Source organism: Dipodomys spectabilis, unplaced genomic scaffold (genome assembly GCF_019054845.1).
Source record: "Dipodomys spectabilis isolate Male_0828 unplaced genomic scaffold, ASM1905484v1 ptg000107l, whole genome shotgun sequence".
In the NCBI taxonomy this organism is placed as follows: Eukaryota; Metazoa; Chordata; class Mammalia; order Rodentia; family Heteromyidae; genus Dipodomys; species Dipodomys spectabilis.
The window spans coordinates 7274990-7300942 of record NW_024870784.1 but is presented as its reverse complement, the minus strand read 5'-3'; the positions used below and the strand labels follow the sequence as shown (position 1 = coordinate 7300942).

Genomic DNA, 25953 nt, shown 5'->3' with positions numbered 1-25953 from the left:
GCGGTTTGCACCGATCTAGCTGAACTGGAGTGACCACAAGGTAGAGCCAGGATGCCCTGCTGTGTGTGTGTAGGGGCTGGGAGGTGGGAACCTCAGTAGGTTAGGAGAGGGGCTAGTTTCTTTGCCAAAGGCCAGGCCCTGGCCTGCAAGGCTGCTCCCGGCCCAGGCCTTCCAGGGAGGCACTTACCCTCTGGGGAGCAGGCGGCCAAGATCCTCCCCATACTCAAGGTGCACCTGTCCACATACTCCTCGTAGCTCTCAGCCGGCAGGAGGGAGCTGCGGGGGACCGCAGGCCTGAAAGGAGGGGAGAGGGCGTGGCGGCTGCCCTGGGGTCCTCTGGGAGCCCAGCATTGCACATTGAAGTGTCTGGGAGGGGGTTGGTCTTCCAACTGGCACTGCCCATGCCCAGTCAACAGGGACAGCCAGTGGTGTGTGCCATGCTGGTGCCGGCCTGGCTGGTGCTGAGCCTCCAGCCCTCTCTCCCTGCACACCACGGCTGGGCAGCACAGCTGGCAGGGGAGAGGACAAACGCCCCTCCGACAGACCCGGGATGCATTTCCCAGACCCCCTTCCTGAGGCTGAGCTCTGAGGAATGTGGGCTGAGGCCAGCCAAGGCAAGAAAGTCTGTGAGACTCATCTCTAGTAAGCATAAAAGAGAAAAAGCTAGAAGCGGCGTTGTGGCTCAAGGGGCAGAGTGCTGGCCTTGAACAGAAGAAGCTCAGGGACAGCACCCAGGCCCAAGAAGCTCAGGGACAGCACCTTGTAGCTCAAGGGGCAGAGCGCCAGCCTTGAACAGAAGAAGCTCAGGGACAGTGCCCAGGCCCTGAGTTCAAGCCTCAGGACTGGCATACAGAAAAGAATAAACACTATTCATAATGAACACTATTTTAAGGAAATAGCTTGATTAAGAGTGCATGCTTTTCTCTTTGTAGCTTATGGTAGAAAAGCGACCTTCTAACTCTGTCCATGTTCCTTAAGAAATGCACTTCTCTTAAGGAGGGCACTTGGTAAAAGGACTCCTTTGACCACAGAAATATCCGTAAAGGAAAAAGAAACCCGATATCCAGTGCCACAACAACCTGGATTTAAAAATCTGCCCGAGGCTTACTGACTTTGGGCCAATGACAACACTGCAATACTATAACAAGAAGACGGAAACGTGCTCAACCCAAAGGAGAACACTGATCCTAAGGAGTGTTCCACAGCACGCCCTGCCCCGATTTTCAGCACCGACCCCCGGATGTTAGAAGGCGGGTGCCCTCTTCTTCCTGACTCACTGCCTTTAGTTGCTGTCTTTCTCTTTCATTTTGCCAGATCATTCTGTCAGCCTCTCATCCGACCCTGTGCCTCAGCCTGAATTTATTCTCTGTGTTAAAAAAGACAAAACCCTCTGGGGCCACGGGCTGAGGCCACTTTCTTTGGGGTTCTTGTGAGACCTACCTTCCCCTTGACAGACCGGGGTGAGACATTTACCAGACTGGCTTCGCAAGGCTTCCCTGACTGCTGAATGCCCTCCACCATGCCTGTCCCCGCTTCCCACGCCACCTCCCGGGCTGCATGTGGACTTTGGCTCCATCCTTCTCCTTACTGAATGGGTGGGCCTCTTGAGCAAAACCCCTCGACATCTTCCGCAAGTGTCACGGTCGATTTTCTTCCCCAAGAACTAGATGAACCCAGGAGCGGAGCCCTACAGGACGCATACCTGTAGTCAGCATCGACGTTGAAGTTTGCGTCTCTCAGCTCCTCCAGGGTCATGAAGGCCGGGGTGGTCTTGCTGGCTTCCCATTTGGTCCACTCAAAGATCCCGGGCTCCACTCTGATCTTCAGTGTCATCTCCAGCTTGAGTGCTAGGTTTAACAGAATGAAGTGTCGGCCACAGGTGGCATCTTCTTTGGTGTTACATATGTACGCTAGCTCTTCCCAAGTAGCTCTGACTGTGCGGGAGTCTCAATAGAAAGTTCTGGCACTGTGACTTTTCTTCTTGGCAAATGGTATTCTGGGATGAAGCTCAGCCATGCTATTTCTGAAGCCCAAGCTGCCCGGTTACAGGGATTGGGAACACGGGGTGTGTCGGGAGATGGCTTCTGCCATGGCCGCAGGCAGAGGCCTCCCTGTCGAGGGAGGCTCATCCTTGTCGACCAAAACCAGCATGGCAGCTCCACCCTTGGGCCGAGACTACGAACACACCTGGAGGGTGTGGACAACCCAGCCATCCACAAGGATGTGGATGACACTAGATACTAAAGAAAGAAGGGGAACAGGACTGTAAAGCAGGCTCTGTCATGGGGGGGGAAGGGGGGGAGGCGCGTGCAGAGAGGGGGAGGGGACAGCAGGAAGAGTGTGCTTAAGAATGAATGCAGTGAGAACAGTGGTCCTCTTGAAATCATTGAAGAAGGGGGTGAGGGTGGCTGGGACTCCAGTGTACACGTGTGGGAATGTTTCAGTGGGCCTCATGGGATGGGTGCTTTGATCAAGCTCCTTTAGAAACGAGAGCATTAGACCCGGTGACCAGCACCTGCCTTTCCCTCGGCTTGTGACAATACTAGGAAAGTTGGATTGAAGCATTCCCAGGGGTGTGGCCAGGGTCTCTTTCTGGGGTGGACACACTGAGCAAATCCATCCAGATAAACCTTTGTGTGTTAGTGTCTCATGTGTGTCTGACAAACAGGCCAACCACATCGAAAGACTCATGAGGAAGACAGAGGAATCCTTGCATTTCTGAGTCAACGCAGGATTCACACACTGTGTCCTTTGGACAAGTTTCATCATCATCATCACCACCACCACCATCTGTATATGCACTAATAGCTGGTAAGAGATGGTGTTAGAAACACTAACATTATCATTGTCCAAAACCGTGTCTGGGGAACTCTTCATTTGTGTGCCAGAGATCAAAGTAACAAAAATTGTTAAAAATTAAAAAAAAAAAACTGGACTATGTGAATAATGAATTAACAGTGACAAACAGATAAAAATTGTGAAAAAACATTTTCAAGACTCTCCACCATATTCTTTGGGAACAAAAAGTGGTTCGCAGAGTCTTCCTTATCTTTCTGTTTGCAGGGGGCCCCATGGGTCAGAGGCCAGCAGGTAAAGGAGGGTTGCGGTCCTGCTGGGAAAGGGCTGCAGGTTTGAGGAGAGAAGCCACTGGGAGGAGACCACCGGTGGCCGTTCCAGCCAGTGCAGTCTGCTCGTGGTGTTCTGGGCTGCCATGGACAGCCTGCCGGGACCGAAACCAAAGCAGTTCTGAAGGATAAAGGAAAAAACAAAGCATGCCTGGCCGAGGCGTGGCCTTTTCTCACACATTTCTGCATGTGTTTCACACTGAGTTTGCATCTTATTACTATAGCTGTTGAATGACTGATAGATACATCTATCCTACACCATCAGGAATAAAAGGACTTCTCGTTCTGATGAGTTTCTTCGTAGTCATTGATGTTGTCTTCAAACAGAAGGGCTTAGGACAAACAGCCAAGAAAGATTTGTCCTCGTATAAGGCTAGCGTTGTCTCCATCCTTCCTGAATGGCCGGGTCTGGGTCCTCTGTTGCCAACAGAAGCTGGGTGAACCTGGGTTGAGGTCAGCACTGTGCAGAAGCAAACTGTCCAGCCACTTCTCAGTCTGTCCAGTGCAGTGTGTGGCTTGGCAGTTGAATGGACTATTGGCGTGTGTGTGTGTGTGTGTGTGTGTGTGTGTGTGTGTGGTGTGTGTTTGCATGTGGGACATGCATGCATGCGTGAGTTGGTGGGGGGATGAGGATGCTCTAAGCAAGCTTTGTTCCGTCTCCAGGTTAGCGTGTGCTTGCTGTCACATGACCCCTGCCTTTGGGGGTCACTGACCCTCTCTGGTTTGGTTTAAAAAGCTGTCATGAATCTCCATCTGACTCATCTAGCAGAGAACCCCGAGAGGAAGGGGGTGTGCGATCTCCACACACCCCTCCACTTCAGGAGGTAAAGCGGTTGGCCTCTTTCTTAGTGACGCCATCCCGATGGCCCGGCTGCAGGCTGGTACCAAGCCGCTCGCTGCTCCATGCATGTCAGGTGGATTCCTGATAAAGCGGTTTTGTTCCCCACGGCTGGACTCTGGCTCATGGAACTGCATCCTGACCACACAAGAAGGGGGACCTGCCGGTCCGGTGATGTCAGCCAAGCCCTGGCCAGGCCTCTGCCCGCCCGCTGGCTCTGGAAGGCTCTTCGGCTCTTTCCCTGCGTGGGGCTAGGGGCGGAGCAGGAGCTGGGGCTGGTGCGTGTGTTGGTCTTTCTCCTCCTCATTCCAGTTGCTCCTGCTGTGAAGTTCTGCTGCTTCTATTTCTGACGTTTAGTCCGTGTGCTGGAACAGCAGAGCACGGCCCCTCCCGCCGTGGGGACAGGTGCCTGTCGGTGGCCGTCCACACTGGGGGCTTTCTTCCTGGGGTAGAAGCTGCCGAAGGGCTGGCTGATGGCTTCCAGACACACTCCAGCCTGGCAGATGCCGGCCTTCACAGGGAAGAGACTTTGAAGGGACCTCAGTTTCCAGCTCTGGGTGTGAATGCTTCTTCCCGGGTGTCTAGGCGCCAGGCAGGGAGAGGTGGCCAGCATGACAGCGTGGACAGCGTGGCACTCGGTCCCCGGTGTTCTGTCGGTGCTGGGGCTGTGGGGGCTGTGTAGACGTGGCTCCCCTGTGACTCCTCCCCTTCCTCCCCCTTCCGCTCCCCTCGGGCTGCAGCCTGGGGGTCCTCCAGCCCATGGGGTGCCCACCTACCTTCCAGGATGTGCCTGGCCGTCTGCACGCAGCGCAGGGCTGGGGAGGCGAAGGCGGCTGCCACCCTGAGGCCGCTGTCCCGGAGCGCGTCCCCTGGGAGATGTGGACCGTGAGCTGCGTTCTCACCCCTGGGCAGCCCCGCCCCACCACCCACCCTGCTGCCCACCCCCACAGGACACCCAGGCCCAGAGTTCAAGCCCCATGACCAACAAAAACAATGACATCCTGGTACACACAGTGGTTGGCATTTTTCTTCTTCTCCCTTCTTCTCTGTATCTGTCTTCCATTCCCTCCTACTTTTCCATTCGTTTTCATCATCACCACCACCACCACCACCACCACCATCATCACCACCACCACCACCACCACCATCACCACCACCACCACCACCACCACCCTCACCACCACCGCCATCACCACCACCACCACCATCACCACCACCACCACCATCACTACCACCACCATCATCACCACCACCATCAACAAGACCATCACCATCATCACCACCACCACCACCCCACCATCACCACCACCATCACCACCATCACCATCACCATCACCACCACCACCATCACCACCACCGCCACCATCACTACCACCACCATCATCACCACCACCACCACCACCACCATCACCACCACCGCCATCACCACCACCACCACCATCACCACCACCACCACCATCACTACCACCACCATCATCACCACCACCACCACCACCACCACCATCACCACCACCGCCATCACCACCACCACCACCATCACCACCACCACCACCATCACCACCATCACCATCACCATCACCACCACCACCATCACCACCACCGCCACCATCACTACCACCACCATCATCACCACCACCACCACCATCATCACCACCACCATCAACACGACCATCACCATCATCACTACCACCATCATCACCATCATCATCACCACCATCATCACCTCCACCATCAACATGACCATCACCATCATCACCACCACCATCATCACCACCACCATCATCACCATCATCATCACCACCATCATCACCACCACCATCAACACGACCATCACCATCATCACCACCACCATCATCACCACCACCATCATCACCATCATCATCACCACCATCATCACCACCACCATCATCACCATCATCATCACCACCACCATCACCACCACCACCACCACCATCATCACCACCACCACCATCATCACTACCACCGCCGTCACTCTCCCGACTGCCGACCTACCTGCCAGTCTGGCCTGGAAAATCCCGCAAGATGATAATGGTGGATCATTTTCAAAGTCTTTGAGGCTGCCGCTCCTCCGGGGCAGGCTTTGGGGGAAGTTCAGGTCTGGCCTGTGGTACCTTCCTAAAGCAGAAACAAGTGTCAGAGTGCATGCTCACCCCAGGGCATCACACACACGTCCCCCACGCCCAGGGACAAGGCCCAGGTCAGCTATGTTACCCATGTTGTTTCTCGTGCTCTGCATGTGGCTTCAACTCGAGCAGAAAACATCGCTTTCCACCAACACAGTGGGCGAGGGCGGGGGGGTCAATCCCAGGGGCCACGGCTGGGCCTGTGTCCCCGCAGAACCCGGTATAGGGTCACTCAGACAGTGAAGAGTCACTCAGACAGACAGTAAAGGGTCACGCAGACAGTAAAGGGTCACTCAGACAGTAAAGGGTCACTCAGACAGTGAAGGGTCACTCAGACAGTGAAGGGTCATGCAGACAGTGAAGGGTCACTCAGACAGACAGTGAAGGGTCACTCAGACAGACAGTGAAGGGTCACTCAGACAGTGAAGGGTCATGCAGACAGTGAAGGGTCACTCAGACAGACAGTGAAGGGTCACTCAGACAGACAGTGAAGGGTCACTCAGACAGTGAAGGGTCACTCAGACAGACAGTGAAGCGTCATTCAGACAGTGAAGGGTCACTCAGACAGACAGTGAAGGGTCACTCAGACAGACAGTGAAGGGTCACTCAGACAGGGAAGGGTCACTCAGACAGACAGTGAAGGGTCACTCAGACAGTGAAGGGTCACTCAGACAGTGAAGGGTCATGCAGACAGTGAAGGGTCACTCAGACAGACAGTGAAGGGTCACTCAGACAGACAGTGAAGGGTCACTCAGACAGTGAAGGGTCACTCAGACAGACAGTGAAGCGTCATTCAGACAGTGAAGGGTCACTCAGACAGACAGTGAAGGGTCACTCAGACAGACAGTGAAGGGTCACTCAGACAGTGAAGGGTCACTCAGACAGACAGTGAAGGGTTACTCAGACAGTGAGGGGTCACTCAGACAGTGAAGGGTCACGCAGGCAGACAGTGAAGGGTCACTCAGACAGACAGTGAAGGGTCACTCAGACAGTGAAGGGTCATGCAGACAGTGAAGGGTCACTCAGACAGACAGTGAAGGGTCACTCAGACAGACAGTGAAGGGTCACTCAGACAGTGAAGGGTCACTCAGACAGACAGTGAAGCGTCATTCAGACAGTGAAGGGTCACTCAGACAGACAGTGAAGGGTCACTCAGACAGACAGTGAAGGGTCACTCAGACAGTGAAGGGTCACTCAGACAGACAGTGAAGGGTTACTCAGACAGTGAGGGGTCACTCAGACAGTGAAGGGTCACGCAGGCAGACAGGGAAGGGTCACTCAGACAGACAGTGAAGGGTCACTCAGACAGTGAAGGGTCACTCAGACAGTGAAGGGTCATGCAGACAGTGAAGGGTCACTCAGACAGACAGTGAAGGGTCACTCAGACAGACAGTGAAGGGTCACTCAGACAGTGAAGGGTCACTCAGACAGACAGTGAAGCGTCATTCAGACAGTGAAGGGTCACTCAGACAGACAGTGAAGGGTCACTCAGACAGACAGTGAAGGGTCACTCAGACAGTGAAGGGTCACTCAGACAGACAGTGAAGGGTTACTCAGACAGTGAGGGGTCACTCAGACAGTGAAGGGTCACGCAGGCAGACAGTGAAGGGTCACTCAGACAGACAGTGAAGGGTCACTCAGACAGTGAAGGGTCATGCAGACAGTGAAGGGTCACTCAGACAGACAGTGAAGGGTCACTCAGACAGACAGTGAAGGGTCACTCAGACAGTGAAGGGTCACTCAGACAGACAGTGAAGCGTCATTCAGACAGTGAAGGGTCACTCAGACAGACAGTGAAGGGTCACTCAGACAGACAGTGAAGGGTCACTCAGACAGTGAAGGGTCACTCAGACAGACAGTGAAGGGTTACTCAGACAGTGAGGGGTCACTCAGACAGTGAAGGGTCACGCAGGCAGACAGGGAAGGGTCACTCAGACAGACAGTGAAGGGTCACTCAGACAGTGAAGGGTCACTCAGACAGTGAAGGGTCACTCAGACAGACAGTGAAGGGTCACTCAGACAGTGAAGGGTCACTCAGACAGTGAAGGGTCACTTAGACAAACAGTGAAGGGTCACTCAGACAGTGAAGGGTCACTCCGACAGTGAAGGGTCACTCAGACAGTGAAGGGTCACGCAGACAGTGAAGGGTCACTCAGACAGACAGTGAAGGGTCACTCAGACAGTGAAGGGTCACTCAGACAGTGAAGGGTCACTTAGACAAACAGTGAAGGGTCACTCAGACAGTGAAGGGTCACTCCGACAGTGAAGGGTCACTCAGACAGTGAAGGGTCACTCAGACAGACAGTGAAGGGTCACTCAGACAGTGAAGGGTCACTCAGACAGGGAAGGGTCACGCAGACAGTGAAGGTTCACTCAGACAGTGAAGGGTCACTCAGACAGACAGTGAAGGGTCACGCAGACAGTGAAGGGTCATGCAGACAGTGAAGGGTCACTCAGACAGTGAAGGGTCACTCAGACAGACAGTGAAGAGTCACTCAGACAGACAGTGAAGGGTCACTCAGACAGACAGTGAAGGGTCACGCAGACAGTGAAGGGTCACTCAGACAGACAGTGAAGGGCCACTCAGACAGTGAAGGGTCACTCAGACAGACAGTGAAGGGTCACTCAGACAGTGAAGGGTCACTCAGACAGGCAGTGAAGGGTCACTCAGACAGACAGTGAAGGGTCACTCAGACAGTGAAGGGTCACTGAGACAGTGAAGGGTCACGCAGACAGTGAAGGGTCACTCCGACAGTGAAGGGTCACTCAGACAGACAGTGAAGAGTCACGCAGACAGTGAAGGGTCACTCAGACAGTGAAGGGTCACTCAGACAGACAGTGAAGGGTCACTCAGACAGACAGTGAAGGGTCACTCAGACAGTGAAGGGTCACTCAGACAGTGAAGGGTCACGCAGACAGTGAAGGGTCACTCCGACAGTGAAGGGTCACTCAGACAGACAGTGAAGGGTCACTCAGACAGACAGTGAAGGGTCACTCAGACAGTGAAGGGTCACTCAGACAGTGAAGGGTCACTCAGACAGACAGTGAAGGGTCACGCAGATAGACAGTGAAGGGACACTCAGACAGACAGTGAATGGTCACTCAGACAGACAGTGAATGGTCACTCAGATAGTGAAGGGTCACTCAGACAGACAGTGAAGGGTCACTCAGATAGTGAAGGGTCACTCAGACAGACAGTGAAGGGTCACTCAGACAGTGAAGGGTCACTCAGACAGTGAAGGGTCACTCAGACAGACAGTGAAGGGTCACTCAGACAGTGAAGGGTCACTCAGACAGTGAAGGGTCACTCAGACAGTGAAGGCCCACTCAGACAGACAGTGAAGGGTCACGCAGACAGTGAAGGGCCACGCAGACAGTGAAGTGTCACTCAGACAGTGAGAAGCCCGTTCTCCACGGCTGATCTAGCCCAGTTCGGGAGCACTCACAGGTTGGCATCAAGTAATTAGGTGACTTCCCATGCTTTCTCTTACTTTCTTTTTGTTTTTGTTGGTCATGGGGGATGAACTCAGGGCCTGGGCACTGTCCTGGAGCTCTTCTGCTCAAGGCTAGCATTCTATCACTTTGAGCCACAGAACCACTTCCCATTTTTGAGTAGTTAATTGGAGATAAGACTCTCATGGGGACTTTTCTGCCCAGGCTGGCTTCAAACCACCATCCTCAGATCTCAGCCTCCTGAGTAGCTAGGATGACAGGCATGAGCCCAGCTCTTTCTCATAGTGTTAAGGGCTGACAAGGGTAGTATATGTCTGGCTGGAATGATTCTCATCAAGTATCATTTGGCCAATTGGTTGAATGCTGGACGAAGAGTCAGGCGTGTTTCTGAGGCCCCTTCCCCCAAGGCTGCACAGCACATGGTTCCACTCGAGTCTGACCGTGAGTTCTAAGCTCTCTCAGCCTGGCTCAAATCCTGACACTACCATCTGCTTGACGTGCAGCTAGAGGCCAGTGATTTAACCTCTCTCACCATGAGAAGGGAAACTGAGGATGTCGGGGTTCAGGTGGTGAGCTGGTGTCAGAGCCAGTGTCAGGCTCCCGCAGGGGCTGCCCTCCGGTGGCCCCCATGGGCGGCCATGCTAGGGTGGTGCTGTTGAGATGTGGTGCCACCTCCGGGCATCGAGTGGGGCCCTACTGTGTTGGCTCTGCACATGTCTGTCTGCATCCTGTGGGGTCCGCCTACCGTCCGGCGTGCAGCACTGCTGTAGCCAGGACTTCCCGAAGATCTGGTCTACTCGCTCCCCATGCCGGACCACCAGCACGCTCCTCCTCAAGATGGCGGCCTGGGAGCATGGGCGGATGCAGAACTGTTAGTCACTCTCAGCAGCTTCCCTCCGGCCACCACAGCTGGCCTACAGCGGGACTGCTCCCTACGGGCAGCAGCGGCAGCCATGATACTCAAAGCTTTACCAGGAACCAGTCTGGGGTGGTTTTTTTTTCCAACCTTGAATCTCCTGGGCACTATGCCAACGTGGAGAAGTGAAATGGAGGACTGTCTCCTCCCACAGCCTGCCAAGTGCTTCTCTCTGTTTCTTCCAAGTCCTCATCACTCCAGAAAGACAGGATGGTCTCTCTCTCTGTGTCTCTGTCTTTCTCCCTTTCTCTGTCTCTCCTTATACTATAAATTACTGTATGATCTATCTGTCCATCCATCCACACATCCATCCATGCATCCATCTACCTATGCATCCATCCAACCTTCCACCCATCCATCCATCCATCTACCTACTCATCCATCCATCCACCCATCCATCCATGCATCCATCCACCCATCTACCCATCCACCCACACATCCATCTATCCATGCATCCACCCATCCCTGCATCCATCCACCTACTCATCCATCCATCCATCTACCTATCTATCTATCTATCCATCCACACATCCATCCATCTGCCCACCATCTATTCATCCATCCATCCATCCATCCATCTACTCGTCTATCTATCTATCCATCCATGTATCCATGCATCCACCCACCCACCCATCCATCCATCCATCCATCCATCCACCCACCCACCCACCCACCCACCCACCCATCCATCCATCCATCCATCCATCCATCCATCCATCCATCCATCCATCCATCTGCCCACCATCCATTCATCCATCCATCCATCCATCCATCCACCCATCCATCTACCCATCTATCTATCTATCCATCCATGTATCCATGCATCCACCCACCCACCCACCCACCTATCCATCCATCCATCCACCCACCCACCCACCCACCCACCCACTCACCCACCCACCCACCCATCCATCCATCCCACAGTGTGGCTGTGATTTTGCTCAGTGTATTTATGTTGTTGTTGTTGTTGTTTTTTGGTCCGGTTGTGGGGCCTGAACTCTGGGCCTGGGTGCTGTCCCTCAGCTCTTCAGCTCAAGGCTAGCGCTCTACCACTTGAGCCACAGCGCCACTTCCGGCTTTTTTCTTATGTGGTGCTGAGGAATCGAACCCAGGGCCTCAAGCATGCAAGGCAAGTGCTCTACCACTGAGCCACCTTCCCAGCCCTGCTCAGTGTATTTATAGGAAGTGGCGCTGTAGCTCAAGTGGTAGAGCGCTCGCCTTGAGTTGAAGAGCTGAGGGACCACGCCCAGGCCCAGAGTTCAAGCCCCACGACCGACAAAAAAAAAAAAAAAAAACTATATAGAGCACTCAGTGTATTTATAAAGCGGGGTTCTGTTACCTGCAAAGCCTGCACACTGCTCAGGCTCCTGGACACCGATGGAGGCTGACAGTCTCTGTTTCGACTGCCACTGGCTTCCCCATCCTTCCTGGAGTTCAGGTCTGTGGCTAGGTTGAAGGTATATGTCCTGCGGAGGAGAGGAGAGGCTAGGAACAGAGAGGCTGGCCACAGATGCGCATTCCAGGAGCGTGGTGTCCTCTGCAGGCAGGGACACGGGACGTGTGGAGGGCGCTTGGGACCCAGAGAGGGTGAACGGCTCTGGCTGTGCCAGGGAATCTGGCAGAGGATGGCGCGTAGGAGAGGGAGGGGCTACTGCTGCAAAGCTGGAAATCCCCTTGGATGAGGAGGGGGAGGGGTGGGGGAGAGGGAGGAAGAGGCAGGGGAGGGGGATGGGTAGGGTGGCTGCTCTTTCAGGGAGCTGGCACGCAGCCATGCACATGGCTGCTGCACAGGGCGTGTGCACAGCTACACTGGCCCAGGTAAGAGTTATCTGAAGTTATTCAAACGGCTGCCTAAGGTGCACATGGCCATGAACCACACTTTGAATAGCCTTTTTCCTAATTGCACCCTCCTGGGGGATCTCAGGAGAGTCTCAGAAGGGATGAGGTGGTTTCTAGGGTGTCTGGAACACAGGGTTGACTTGCTTCCTGGGAAGGTTTTTCTACCAGCTTGTAGGAAGGTAGCGAGTTTGCTCATGGTGTGCTCACCTGGGTTAATAATGTCAGTAAATGACAAAAACCCCAAATCAGAAACGCTTTGGCTTTGAGGGCTAGAAGCAGCACTGCAGGTGGAGAGGCTCTTGTACTGCAGGAGCAGGCGCTTGGTCCCGCTCTGACTCATCTCCACGTTGATGGTCATTTTCCTTCCCTCCAGAGCCTTGGTGCTTTTTTCCTAACAATTCTGGAATGAAATCTTGATATGTGAAGATTATGGTAGCAGGCCATTGATGACTCACACCAGTAATCCTAGCTACTCAGGAGGCTGAGACCTGGTGGGATCACTGTTCAAAGCCAGCCCGTGCAGAAAAAGTCCATGAAACTCCGTCTCCAACTAACTGGCTAACATGGCTCCAGTGGAAGAATGCCAGCTGTGAACAAGAAAGCTAAGCAAGATTACAAGGCCCTAAGTTCAAGCTGTGTTAGAGACCAGAACATAAAAAGGCCTCTTGGTGAGTGGGGTGACGTCAGGCTCAAGTGCAGGGCCAGGGTGGGCAGACAGGCTATCCGCCGGGGGCGGCCCTGGGGGACACCAACTTATCGCCTTCTGAAAAGCCTTTTCTCGCTGTGCTCTTCGCATGGTAGCATTGGTTATGATTTAAAGCACACAGAAACCTTGCATTTCATGTGCATTTCACAGTCATGGGTGAAGACAGATTTGTGGTCCCAGCTTTGAAGCTCTTCCCTGGCCTCAGCTTTTAATGCTCTTCCCAGCCCAAAAACAACGTGAGCAGGACCTGCCTGCTCTTTCAAAACCAATTTCCTTCTATTAACTTCTTTGCCGGGAACTTATTCCGGTGAACGGCGTGTGATGCTAAGCCTCATTTATTTTGTGCCCTTTCCCTCTCTTCCTTGTGAGAGGTCTTCCAGATAAACTTTCCAACGAACACAAATGACCCCATGATATTTCCCTTGGGAGTCGAACAAAACTTGAGAACCATTCTGAGTGAGCGGCTTTTCTCGGTCACGGTGATGGTATGTTTTCACGTGTCCAGCTCATGTATACATGTTTGCTAGGGGACCTCCTTCAAGCCCCCAGGTTGAGTTCCCAGCATCCCTTGAGGCCCTGTCCGGAGGCTGACTCCAGCGTTTGCGCCTCACCCCGTGGCCAGCCTGACATGGCGGACAAGCTGGGACCGCCAGTCGTCCATGGGGTGTTTGGGTTTAGCCCATGCATTCCTCAGTTTGCCCTCAGAGTTGTGTATCTCTGTCCACTTCCTCCTGGCCTGACACGTCTTGATCTGCAGACTCATCTTGAAGGGAGGCGTCCAGGCCCGACAGCTTCACGTTTGATGAGTTCTCCGTTGCCAGGTGCGGAGGGAGGAAATGCAGACTTCGGTGGATGCTGCCGCTGACGTGGAGCCTCCGCCCTTCCTCGCACACAGCAGCGGACGTGGTGCTGACGACTCTTGATAACACAGGAAATGTCGGTCGGTTGCTTCTTGCTGAAGGCAAGGCACAGGGGCACCGTACACCACTTGTGGCTCGAGCTCAAGACAGTAGAGCCTTGTTATCTGCAAGTGCCATCTGTGAACTTCACAGCAGAGAGCCGTGGGAGCGCTTACTTAGTTATTTAGTTATTTATTTTTGGCCAGGCGTTCATTGTAGTGGGGTTGTGAGGGGCGGATGGAAGGGCTCAGCATTGTGGCGTTTCTGTTTCTGATGGAGTGGTTAACTTCCATGATAGAAACAGGTTCAAGTTCTCACTGGTTCTTCTAGGATGCAGCTGCCGTCTACGGGATTTCACAGCCGGCGTCACCGTCCTGATGTTCCCGACACACAATGACAGACCTTTGTGGTCCCACAGCTCTGGAGGCTGGGCATCCGGGGTGAGGGCCGTTGTACAGTCTCAGGGCAGCTCCTCCCAAGGCCTCTCTCCTGGGCTGGCAGACGGGGCGTCCCTCCTGTGGCTCCGTGTCACCCCTCTGGTCCTACTACTTCCAACACTGTTCAAGTCAGGGTAGGGTCCGCCCCGTGACCTGACAAAAACATCTCATAAAACATGTCCAGCTTGACCTACTGACTGCTTACAGGCCAATCTCCAAATGAGGTCAGGACTTCAGCATATGAATTCCAGAGAGACACAACTTGGGCCGTAACAGTTCTCCGCTAATTGTTTCCAATTCTCCCTGTGGTTTGGAAAGCCTTGGGCGTTGGCAATGCCCGCGTGTGGGCTGGAAGGCGAAGGTAGACAGCCCTCAGCTTGGCCCGGGGCCCTGTCCTTCCGTTCCCTGGTGTGGCTGCACCTTTCCCCTCAGGGCTCCCTGCAGGGATGTGGGCGTGGGCTCCTCCACTTCGGTCACCTCCGGATAACCTCTGACCTTCCCCTGGGAGCGACTAAAAAGTCCAAGAGATCTCAGGACCACTGGCTGAAAGGCTGGAGCCTTGGATTAGCACAGTGCCCAGTGCCCAGAAGGATGAGGAACTGCAAAGTGCAATTCCTCCCCGGGCCAGAAGGGGGTGGGGCCCTCGGGCGGGACAGCGGTTCCCAGGGCTGGGGTGGCTCAGGCCCAAGCTGAGAACTGTGGCGTGGGGAGGTGCCCGCCCCTTGCCACATCCCTGGGGCAGTCTGCCGGCTGGCTGAGGGCTCGGAGGGGTGGGGGCATCGCCTCCCGCCACCCGTGGGATCGTGATGGGTGACCTGACTCGGGCACGGCTGATCAAAAAACCTTTGAACACCAACGTGGGCTTCCAAGGGCTCAGCCAGCCGCCCCAGCCTGCCTGGCCACCGTCGCGGCCACGCTGGCCAGCGGATCTGGCCGCTCTCCTTCTGAAGCAGGCCCTGGGCTCCCTACTGCACCCCGCTGTGCTTGGTCTTTTTCCCTTCTTCTGCGCTTTGTGTTGATAATTATACATTCCTCAGCGACTGTCTTCTCTGGAGTGGACCCTGGCAGTTCGGGCACACGAGCTGGCATGGTTGTGCCGAGCCGGTGCCTGGCACTTGAACCGTGAAGTAGAAACTAGGAGAGCCACAGGCTGCAGGTCCCAGGGCCTCCGGGCCTGCGGTCCGCCTGGTTCCTCTGTGAGGAGGAGTCTCTTCTGGGTGGGCCGTGAGGGACGTGGGCCTCCTGGCGTCCAGACGCCCCTCCTCGTGTGGCGCTGGCCGCTTCACCTCTTCACGAGGCTTTGTTCCTTCACTTATTCAAAACCGGAGTCTCACTAGTTACATCGATTCTCTGACATGGGAATGCAGGCCTCGAGGGCTGCAAGTTAGCAGTTGGGTTTCCCTCGAGTGGGGAGCTTGCGGGGGGGGGGGGGGGCGGGGAGGCAGCGGGGACATTTGGAGAAACTGGATTGCCGTGCGTAGGCCTCGTCCTGGGAGGAACACATTCACATAATCACGTGTCTGGGTCTGGAACTCAGGGCCTCTTGTTCTTGCATGGCTTTCTCGCTCAAGGCTGGCACTCTACCACTTGAGCCACATCTCCACTTGAGGCTTTTTTTTCCTGATTAATGGGAGATAAGAATCTCACGGACATTTCTGTCCAGGCTGGCGATGAACTGGGATCCTCAGGTCTCAGACTCCTGAGTAGCTAGGACTACAAGCATGAGCCATAGCACCTGGCTCTCTGACACTTTTAAAGTAGTTTCCTATGTTCACGCTAATAAAACTGCATGGTTTTTGTAACTTTGTCTCACATGCAAACCTTGATAGGAAAAAGTACGGGAAAAGTCACCTGTCTGTACAGATACCAGAAACGATCATCCATAGAAAATGCCCAGGATGGGTCTGAAAATCTGTATAATATATCATCTGTGTATCATTATTTGTTCATTTTGTGGGGAGAGTTCTAAGGAAGGCTGTGCACAGTTTTAGGGAAGGATGAAGCCAGTAAACAAAGCAGTTTTGGGGAGCCCCTCCTCCTGGGGACAGATAGGCAGCCATGTTGGGCTTTCCCAGGCTTGTCCCAGACAGCACTGCTGGCCACAGGCAGCCGTGTACAGTGGGTTTCTCTGCCTTTCCCTCTCCTCATGCAGAGTTCCAGGCACTGGTCCTGTGGAAACCTTCTGCTGGGAGAAGCATAAAAACCCGAGCTCCAGACCCCGGGGAGTCTCTTACGGTGCTCAGGAGGAGGAAGTGTTTCACATTTGACCTTTGCTGTGTCCAAAAAGTAATGGGAAGCAATCTGTGTTTCCCGAGTGTTATCAGCCAGAACCAGCCATGAAGGACTCACGATGTGCCCTGGGTACCTGTGGGGGTCATTCTGTCAGCATGAGGACTGCAAGCGGTCCCAGCAGTGGCATGGTCTAGAAGCACACCACTGTGGCTGGGTGGTAACCGGTCAGAGGGGTGTGGCCTGTGGCCAGGGCAGCGCTCACCGGTGCTTGACCCAGGTGTCGGCCTCGCGGGCCCTCTCTGTGTAGTTCTCTGGCAGGAAGCCGCGGCAGCCGGTCCGCGCTGAGGTCCCGATGACCCAGCCCTCGCTGGCCTCTGCCTGCTGCGTGGGGTCCACGAAGACATGGTCACCCGGGCTGAGCGCCAGCTCGTCCTCATTCTGGGGCTGGTACTGGAACAGGGTCCTCAGCGTCTAGAAGGGATGGCAGGTTTCAGCCACAGCCCAGGCTGGGAAGCCGCAAGAGGCCAGTCTCAGTCTGCAGCCGGGTTTCTGGCAGTGCGGATGTGTTCCAAGGCCCCGCGGTGCGTTTACTGGTGGACACTTAGCATAAATATGGTCAGGGGCAGCAGGATGGAATTCTCCAGGTAGGTTTCAAAATACATTTCATGTCTGTCTGTCTTCCACCCTTCCATCTATCCTCCCACTGATACATTTGCTTCCTTCTTTCTCCTTTTTGTCAGTCGTGGGGCCTGAACTCTGGGCCTGGGCGCTGTCCCTCAGCTCTTCAGCTCAAGGCTAGCGCTCTACCACTTGAGCCACAGCACCACTTCCGGCCTTTTTTTTTCTGCTTATGTGGTGCTGAGGAATCGAACCCAGGGCCTTATGCATGCAAGGCAAGCACTCTACCATTGAGCCACCTTCCCAGCCCCCGTTTGCTTCCTTCTTATGGAAAGATCTTCACCTGTCTGCTTGCTTGACGTGAGGCTGCTCTGAACTTGCTGGTCCTGTGCCTGGGCCACGGTGGGCCCTCCTGCCCGGTCCCTGGGTCTAGAAGGATTACCACTTGCTTTCTTTTGGAGCCTGTCAGCTCACACGGGCGGGGCCCTGCCGCGAGGCCCTGCCACACTCACAAGGTGAAATGCATCCACAAGCAGCACATGGGTGTGTGTGTGGGGGGGAGAGGCGCCATTTTGTGGTGAAATTTCTATCCACGTGCAACTCATGTACAAAAGAACTCTAGTTCCAGATTGCAGGGGAAGGGTCCTGTGGTTGGGGGGAGGGTCCTGGGGCGCACGAGGCCCCCACCTCCTCCCGGGGAGGGCCGGGCCGCCTCACCTGGTAGTGCACGAAGCGCATGTCTCGCGAGTAGAGGGCCGCTGTCCACTGGCAGTCGTGGCTGGGCTGGATGGCTCTGGCCAGCTGCTCCAGGGTCCTCTGGTGGTGAGGGTAGAATCTGTGGGCCAGGGTCAGGTGCAGCTGCTTGGTGCAGGGCTTCACTGTGCAGTCTGTGGTCAGTAAGCACAGAGGAGCTGAATACGAGTGCCTGAATGTCAGCGCTAGTATCTGAATGGCAGGTGAGCATAGGGGTGTGAGGCACTTACACCTGAGTGTTGGGTGGGCACTGGGGTACCACTGTGCCCCTGGAACCGCATGAGCAGCAGGGTACTGAGTACCAGTACTTAAATCTCAGGTGGGCACTGTTAGTACTGAGCACCAGTACCCGAGTGTCAGATGAGCGCTGGGGTACTGAGTACCAGAACCTGAGTGTTAGGTGGGCATAGACGTGCTGAGCACTAGTACCAGAATGTCAGATGAGCGCTGGGGTACTGAATCCTTGTATCTGAATGCCAGGGAAGCACACGGATGCCAAGCACCTGTGCCTGCGTGTCAGATGAGCATGGGTACTCAGCACTCATACCTGAGTGTCAGATGCACAGGGAGTACTGAGCACCAGTACCAGCATGTCCGTGCCCCCGTCTGGACTTGCTGAGGCTCTCACGCCCGTCCCCATGTGCCTGGTGCCCACTCTACCGGTGGAGGCCCGGGCCCTCCTGCACCCGAGTCTCACACCACAAAGGAAGTGGTTGGACTGCGGCAGGCTCTTCAAGGTGGAGGAAGGGCACGCTGCGTGCAGAGGCTCTGGGCCACGCTCAGGTTTGCACGAGAGCCTGGCAGCTGGCGCCCTGGGCCCAGGCTGGGGCGAAGGGAGCTCTCTCCGGAGACCCCAGTTGCGCCTGGGCCCTGCTGGCCGGTGAGCGGGGCGGCCGGCCCCCGGAGCGGCCCGTCTGCTGTCGGCTAGGCCCAGAGCCATCCACGTCTGGAAGGAGCCCAGACTCTGCTCGGGGAGGGGCCCGGCTCTGGGCCGCCTCTGCCCCCCTCAGCCCGAGGCTGGTCCTCCCTCCGCTTTGGTTTTGACACCAACATGGGGCCGGCTGCTCCCGTGGCGGAGGTGGGAGGAGCGGCCACGAGCTCACGCCATGTTCCGAGGCCATCGCAGCTGCGGCCGCTCCCCTGCAATGGCTCACGAGAAACTGAAGCTATTGTTTTCTCAAGGCAGCTGGGGGGGGGGCGGTGCTGGGCCCCACCGCATACTCAGCGCTGGGCCCGGGCTGGGTGGGGGCAGCCGCCGCGGGCAGGTGTGGGAGGTGGGAAAGTCCTTCCTTACAGCTTCCGGTGGTGCGGACATGGCCCGGGAAAGACCGGCCCCGCTGGCCGCCACCCCACGGGGGCGGGGGTGGGGTGAGGGGGGAAACGGTTTCTGAATGGGTCTCTGTCTTCTCTCTGTGACCCATGCCTGGAACACATCCACTCAGGACCGGATGTCTGAGCTGGGTGACGCAGCAGTGGCCCCCGCAAACCTACCACTGGCCAAGCCCTGTGTCCCCCGGGGCCGCCCCTTGGGGCTCTGGGCTCAGGCGGAGGGCCGAGCCTCCTCGGGGCCTGGGGTGGATGTGAGCCCTGCCCGCGGCTCTCAGGAAGCGGGTGGGTGAACTCAAGGCTGGGTGGGGCTGGGCCAGGGCCAGGGCCGGCAGGGGATGTGCTCCTCGCCCCGGAGGACCCACAACCACTGGGGGGCAGAGGCTGCTGGGCGTAGAGGATTTTGGGTGCGTCACCACGCTCTGTCTCCTGCTCTGTGAGGTCCCCAGGGGCCACAGACGGTGGAGGAGGTGCCCAGCCCGACGGAGGCCGGAGGCTGCCCGAGACCCGCGGTCCCTTACCCTCGTGGACAGAGAAGCTAGCTCACCCGGGCGGGGGCTGGGGCCAGGACCAGGCGGAGTACGCCGGGGTCGTCTGCGGGGGCCTACCTGCCAAGGCGGAGGCCTCGGTAGCGAACTCCACGGCGAGTTTCTGGATGACTTCGGCAGGGCCGTCGTCGATGAAGAAGCCCAGGTAGCTGATAGAGGAATGGAGAGCCAGAGGGATGACAGCAGGGAAGGACCCCAGGACCCTGTCCCCTGCTTTCTTTAGAGCCTCATAAAGGAATTCCACCTTCTGGTCTTCACACTGAGGGAGAAGAGAGGGCGTTCTCAGCACGTGCGCGTGTCTGAGCGGAGGGGCAGGCAGGGGCCCTCCTCTCCCTTATCTGCCCCGGGTGCTGCGGGCTGTGGGCTGCATCCACGTGTCTCGCGTGGGTCTCCTCCCCTAGACCCTGTCCCGCACTCACAGCTCTGCTCACGCTGCCCTGGGCGACCCGTGGGGGTCCCCCAAGCTTCTGAGACAGCCAGGAGGTTAGGGGAGACCCTCTCAGGGCCTGCCGAGCGGCCCGAGACAGGCCAGCCCCGCTCGGCCGGACGGCTGCTGGCCAGCGGGTCCTTCCCCAGCTTCCTTAGGAGGGAGGTGAGGGGCTGGAGTGGGACTCCCCATCCCCCCTTCCATGGCTCCCGCAAGCTGCCCGAGTCAGGGTCCTGAGCAGCCCTGGCCATTTGCTCTGCAGCAGATCCCACAGGTGTCAGAAGCCCCTCTTCCGTTCCAGGCCCTGTTCTAGTCTCTGGGTGGATGAGAACCAGGGCAGCCTCTGCCTTCAGGGAGGAGGGGAGCCTGGGGGGCAAGATGCACAGGACCCCAAAGGACAGATGCAAAACTAAGGGGGGGGGCACACGGCTCCTGCTCTTTTGAATCTTCTGCTGGAGAGGTTTTTTTTTTTTTTTTTTTTTTTAAACAAAAGAAGGGGATAAATAGGTTGGGTCCCGAAGCATGAAGAGGAGCTGACTGGATCTCCAAGGAGTCAGTTAATACTACGTTTGGAGAGCATGGTGTGAACTCCATTGCCTCCTGACCACAGAAGCCCGACGTCAGCTCCAGAACGAGGGGCTCTGGCGGTCCTCAGCGGACTCACCGTGAAGAAGTCGCAGAGCGTCACGTGGGGAAAGACCTCGTGAGCTCTGTTCCTGGCACACTGGCGCCGGCTGTCTCTCCAGAACTCCTCCAGTCTCTCCAGCAGGGGCCCCGTGGGGCAGAGGAAGAGGGTGTACTCCTGGGGGATGGGGTCGTCCAGGGAGGGGTCGTGGCGATGGGCGTGCAGCCTATGACGGAGAGCAGCCACCTCTACTGAGTGCCCCGCACGGGTCTCCACCGGGGACGGCGTCCCAAAGTCACGGGTGTGCCGAGAGCAGAGTGTAGATGCTTCCGCCCCGGACAGCTGGGCTGTGTGCAGACCCAGGCCCGGCCCCGCCCCGGAGCACCTGCTGAAGACCCAGCTGCCAACTCCCATGGCATTGGAGAGAAACGAAGGGAGATGAACCAGCCGACTCAAAACCCGGTCTCCACACAGCCCCTGGGAACCCAGCAGCTCTGCAGTGTTGGAAACTGGGGCATGTGTGTGTGTGTGTCGGGGGGGGGGGTGCTCACATTTTTATTCCTTCCAACGTTCAGATTAAACAGAAAAATAAAGACCATAAAGATAGCTAGGCAAACTGTAGATGGCTGTGGCATTTCCTTTTGATTCAGAGCAACTCAAAATGTGAGTCTAACCTGGATGACAGGTGTGTGCTACCACACCGGCTTGACTTTGGAGTACGTGTATGCGTTCTGAGTTCCGAGAACCAACCCGGAATGCTAAGCACAGGCTGGACTATTCAGCACCCACCTGCCCTCAGTCAGACTGGGCAGAGAAAGCTCTGTTGGAAGCTCTCGCTCTGTGGTTAGGAAGGGCTCCGTGATCAGGCGGGCACGGAGGCCCGGCCCTGCCGAGAGGTGGAGAGAGGCCGTCCTCGGAGCCAGAGCCCCGCCAGCCCGCCCCAGAGCCCAGCTCCGGCCCCATGCTCACCACGCGGAGGCCTCGTCTACCGTCTTTCTCCCCGTGGCCGCCAGCGCTTTCAGCCTGAAGGGACGGGGGCAGGGGTCAGGCCAGCGTCCTCCACGCTTTGAGAGAGGGTCCGAGGAGCAGACCAGCAGGACGCTGGGCCTCCAGCGGGGACCCGGCCGCGGGCAGGCTGCCCGTGTGAACGCCCTCCGTGTCTCCATCCCCCGCGTGTCCACACAAAACCAAACCCGCGGGTGGATGCTGGAGGTGGCCGGGCCGGGCCCTGGCTCCGATGGGGCTCTCCAGACACACACAGCCCCGCAGGGGGAGCGTCCTCCTGGCATGCCTGTCCACGGGAAGCCGCCTGCCCCAGCAGGTCTGCCCACGGCGGGAGGGCCACCCGCGCCTGTCCCCAGCTCTCAGGCCCAGCGGGGCCCTGGCCACAGCTCCCTGGCACCACACGCCTTCCCCAGTGGACCCCAGGGTGTGCCAACATTGAACTAAGTCTAGCTGAGCTGGACAGGGGCGTGGCATGGCCTGGGCCTGCAGCCATGCCAGAGCACAGGCTTGTGCAGCGGCACCCTGACAACGCAGGCCCGAGCTGCCGGACCTGCTGCTGTCCTGAGCTGCCCAGACCTGCTGCTGTCCTGAGCTGCCTAGACCTGCTGCTGTCCTGAGCTGCCAGACCTGCTGCTTCCCTGAGCTGCCCAGACCTTCTGCTGCCCTGAGCTGCTGGACCTTCTGCTGCCCTGAGCTGCCGGACCTGCTGCTGCCCTGAGCTGCCCAGACCTGCTGTTGTCCTGAGCTGCCCAGACCTTCTGCTGTCCTGAGCTGCCAGACCTGCTGCTGTCCTGAGCTGCCAGACCTGCTGCTGTCCTGAGCTGCCGGACCTTCTGCTGCCCTGAGCTGCCGGACCTTCTGCTGCCCTGAGCTGCCCAGACCTTCTGCTGCCCTGAGCTGCTGGACCTGCTGCTGCCCTGAGCTGCGCAGACCTGCTGCTGCCCTGAGCTGCCCAGACCTGTTGCTGTCCCAGTGAAGAGTGACTGGGACATGGCCACCGGAAGGCACTTGACAGGGACCTGATCCAGCCCTAGGCAGAAGGCTTCGGCCGGCATGTGAGACATCCAAGATCATGTGTTGACAGTTTAAAAGAGAAGTAACATGGTGTGTCGAGTCTAACTGACGGCTCTAGCAGTGGGTGAGGAGAGGCCTTTAGAGGACAGAGCCTGGCCTCCACGTCCTCATCCACAGCCCAACAGTGAGACTGTGTGCACACCCCTTCCCCCCAGCTTGGTTCCATTCACACTCAGCTGACCCGGGATCGGCTGAGGGCCATGGTGATGACAAAGGGCTCTCTGATGGTGCAGAGCCTGTCTGATGTTATAGAGACCTGTCTGATGGTGCAGAGGCCTGTCTGATGGTATAGAGGCCTGTCTGATGGTATAGACGCTGTCTGCTGGTGTAGAGGTCTGTCTGCTGGTGTAGAGGCCTGTCTGATGGTGCAGAGCCTGTCTGATGGTGCAGAGCCTGTCTGACAGTATAGACGCTGTCTGATAGTGTAGAGGCCTGTCTGATGGTATAGAGGCCTGTCTGATGGTATAGAGGCCTGTCTGATGGTATAGAGGCCTGTCTGACGGTATAGACGCTGTCTGATGGTGCAGAGGCCTGTCTGATGGTGTAGAGGCCTGTCTGATGGTGCAGAGGCCTGTCTGACAGTATAGACGCTGTCTGATAGTGTAGAGGCCTGTCTGATGGTGCAGAGGCCTGTCTGATGGTGCAGAGCCTGTCTGATGGTGTAGAGACCTGTCTGATGGTGTAGAGGCCTGTCTGATGGTGCAAAGCCTGTCTGATGGTATAGACGCTGTCTGATGGTGCAGAGCCTGTCTGATGGTGTAGAGGCCCGTCTGACGGTATAAACGCTGTCTGATGGTGTAGAGGCCTGTGTGATGGTGCAGAGGCCTGTCTGATGGTGTAGAGGCCTGTCTGATGGTGCAGAGCCTGTCTGATGGTGCAGAGCCTGTCTGATGATGCAGAGGCCTGTCTGATGGTATAGAGCCTGTCTGATGGTGCAGAGGCCTGTCTGGTGGTGCAGAGGCCTATCTGATGGTATAGAGGCCTGTCTGATGGTGTAGAGCCTGTCTGATGGTGCAGAGCCTGTCTGATGGTATAGAGGCCTGTCTGATGGTGTAGAGGCCTGTCTGATGGTATAGAGGCCTGTCTGATGGTGTAGAGGCCTGTCTGATGGTGCAGAGGCCTGTCTGATGATGCAGAGGCCTGTCTGATGGTGCAGAGCCTGTCTGATGGTGTAGAGGCCTGTCTGATGGTGTAGAGGCCTGTCTGATGGTGCAGAGGCCCGTCTGATGATGCAGAGGCCTGTCTGATGGTGCAGAGCCTGTCTGATGGTGTAGAGGCCTGTCTGATGGTGTAGAGGCCTGTCTGCTGGTGCAGAGGCCTGTTTGATGGTACAGAGGCCTGTCTGATGGTGCAGAGCCTGTCTGATGGTGTAGAGGCCTGTCTGCTGGTGCAGAGGCCTGTCTGATGATGCAGAGGCCTGTCTGCTGGTGCAGAGGCCTGTCTGATGGTGCAGAGGCCTGTCTGATGGTGCAGAGCCTGTCTGATGGTGTAGAGGCCTGTCTGCTGGTGCAGAGGCTGACCTGACAGGGAAAGAGAAAAGGCACTTCAGCTTAGAGGCCCTTCCTCCAGAACGGGCCGGGTTTTGTTACAGCACTGAAGGTGAACTCCCTCCCCGAAGCCTGAGGTCACCTAACATGTATTTATAATGTATAGTTACTTCTTAGCTCCAAGGGACCAGCGATGAGAAGCAGATTTGCTGTGTCAGCATTGTTTCTCCCTGTCGGATGGGAGACTCCCAGTGCTCAACGTTCTCGTGGGGTGTTTCTCTTCAGATGAACAGAGTGGCCCAGTACCCTTCTGGCCTTGCCTTGGATTCCCTCCCACCTCCCTCCCTCCCTCCCTCCCTCCCTCCCTCCCTCCCTCCCTCCTTCCTTCCCTCCTTCCCTTCGCTCTCTCTTTCCCTCTCCTCTCCTCTCCTTTCCTTTCTTATTTCTTTTTCTTTTTTAGGTCTGAGACAGAGACTCGAACTTGGTACCGGCCACTCTCACCCATTGGCTAGAGCTCTAACGACTGAGCCATGCCTCCGACCCCCCCCCCCCTTTCTTTTTATTAGCTATTTGAAACCTAGCTATTATTTATCAGGACAGCTCTCCCCGGTTGCCCAGGCTGACTTTGAGCCTTAGTCCTCCAGCCTCAGTATGTGTGCTGAGGCTTAATGGTGGGCCGCCACACCAGGCCCTTTCTACAATTCCTTCCCAATCCGTTTCCATCCTGGACTGTCCCAGTACAAACGGCTTTTCCTGTGCTGATTAGAAACTGGGTCTGATGTGTCTCCAACGGCCCTAGCATTAGAGACCATATTAGAGTTTGAGATGACTTTAATGTCACCTGCAGAGTCACTGGGCTGCAAAAAGAGGTTCAAGCTCCTCCAACCCCCTAGGACAGGGCTGGGACAGCGGGACAACCCAGCTTGTGTTGGGGTCCCCGTCCACCCTGCGGTGGAGTTGGTCTTTAGAGGTAAGATCATCTCATGCACCCAAAGCAGAAAGGGCCTGCTGGAGACGCTAGCCTGCCCTGTAAGGCAACCTTCCCCGGCGCCAGCACCCTGGGCCCGTCCCGTAGTTCTGTCCAAGGAGCCAGGTGGGCTCTGACTCTGCCTGGCCGGCCGGGCTGCAGGAGCTCAGCCGGCCGCGGTACTCACGCGGTGTGCGCGGGGAAGCCCATGGCCAGGAGGGGATCCAGGAGCGAGGGGGGGCTGCGGCCCTTGAGCTTGTTGGAGACCTTGGCGTAGAGCTGCGTCTCCCCAGCTGCCATCTCTTCCTGCCCGCAGCCTGCTAGCTGCGACGAGAAAGCCGAGGCCGCCAAGGAAAACCTCAAGCCTTTCAGGGCTGACGCGAGCTCTTATCCTGTTTGCATAATGATGGGTCTTCTGAACTCCCTCCGTGGGGGCTGCCCACGGCTTCTGCCAGCCTCCAGTTACCGCAGTGGGCTCGGGGGCCCGCACTCCACGGAGTGGAGAGACACCCACACCTGTGTGGAGATGCGTCC

The 25953-nt window shown here is 56.7% G+C and overlaps 1 protein-coding gene across 4 annotated transcripts in view; it reads right to left on the bottom strand.

Moving 5' to 3' along the window:
* Ubash3a (ubiquitin associated and SH3 domain containing A) overlaps window positions 1-25745 on the bottom strand; it is a 29466-nt gene extending 3721 nt beyond the window's left edge. The window contains exons 1-12 of one of the 4 annotated variants that reach the window (XM_042687380.1): window positions 25607-25745; window positions 21856-21909; window positions 20926-21112; window positions 19895-20093; window positions 17925-18094; window positions 16852-17060; window positions 11816-11942; window positions 10306-10405; window positions 5977-6099; window positions 4740-4832; window positions 1703-1847; window positions 188-294 (exon numbers count right to left, since the gene is read on the bottom strand). In XM_042687380.1, coding sequence (XP_042543314.1) covers window positions 188-294; window positions 1703-1847; window positions 4740-4832; window positions 5977-6099; window positions 10306-10405; window positions 11816-11942; window positions 16852-17060; window positions 17925-18094; window positions 19895-20093; window positions 20926-21112; window positions 21856-21909; window positions 25607-25719 — 1627 coding nt within the window. In that variant the 5' untranslated portion in view covers window positions 25720-25745. Of the gene's footprint in view, window positions 1-187; window positions 295-1702; window positions 1848-4331; window positions 4638-4739; window positions 4833-5976; window positions 6100-10305; window positions 10406-11815; window positions 11943-16851; window positions 17061-17924; window positions 18095-19894; window positions 20094-20925; window positions 21413-21855; window positions 21910-25606 lie in introns of those variants that run through there. The other 3 variants (XM_042687382.1, XM_042687379.1, XM_042687381.1) reach the window with 3 other exon arrangements.
* Window positions 25746-25953: the final 208 nt, after the last annotated feature.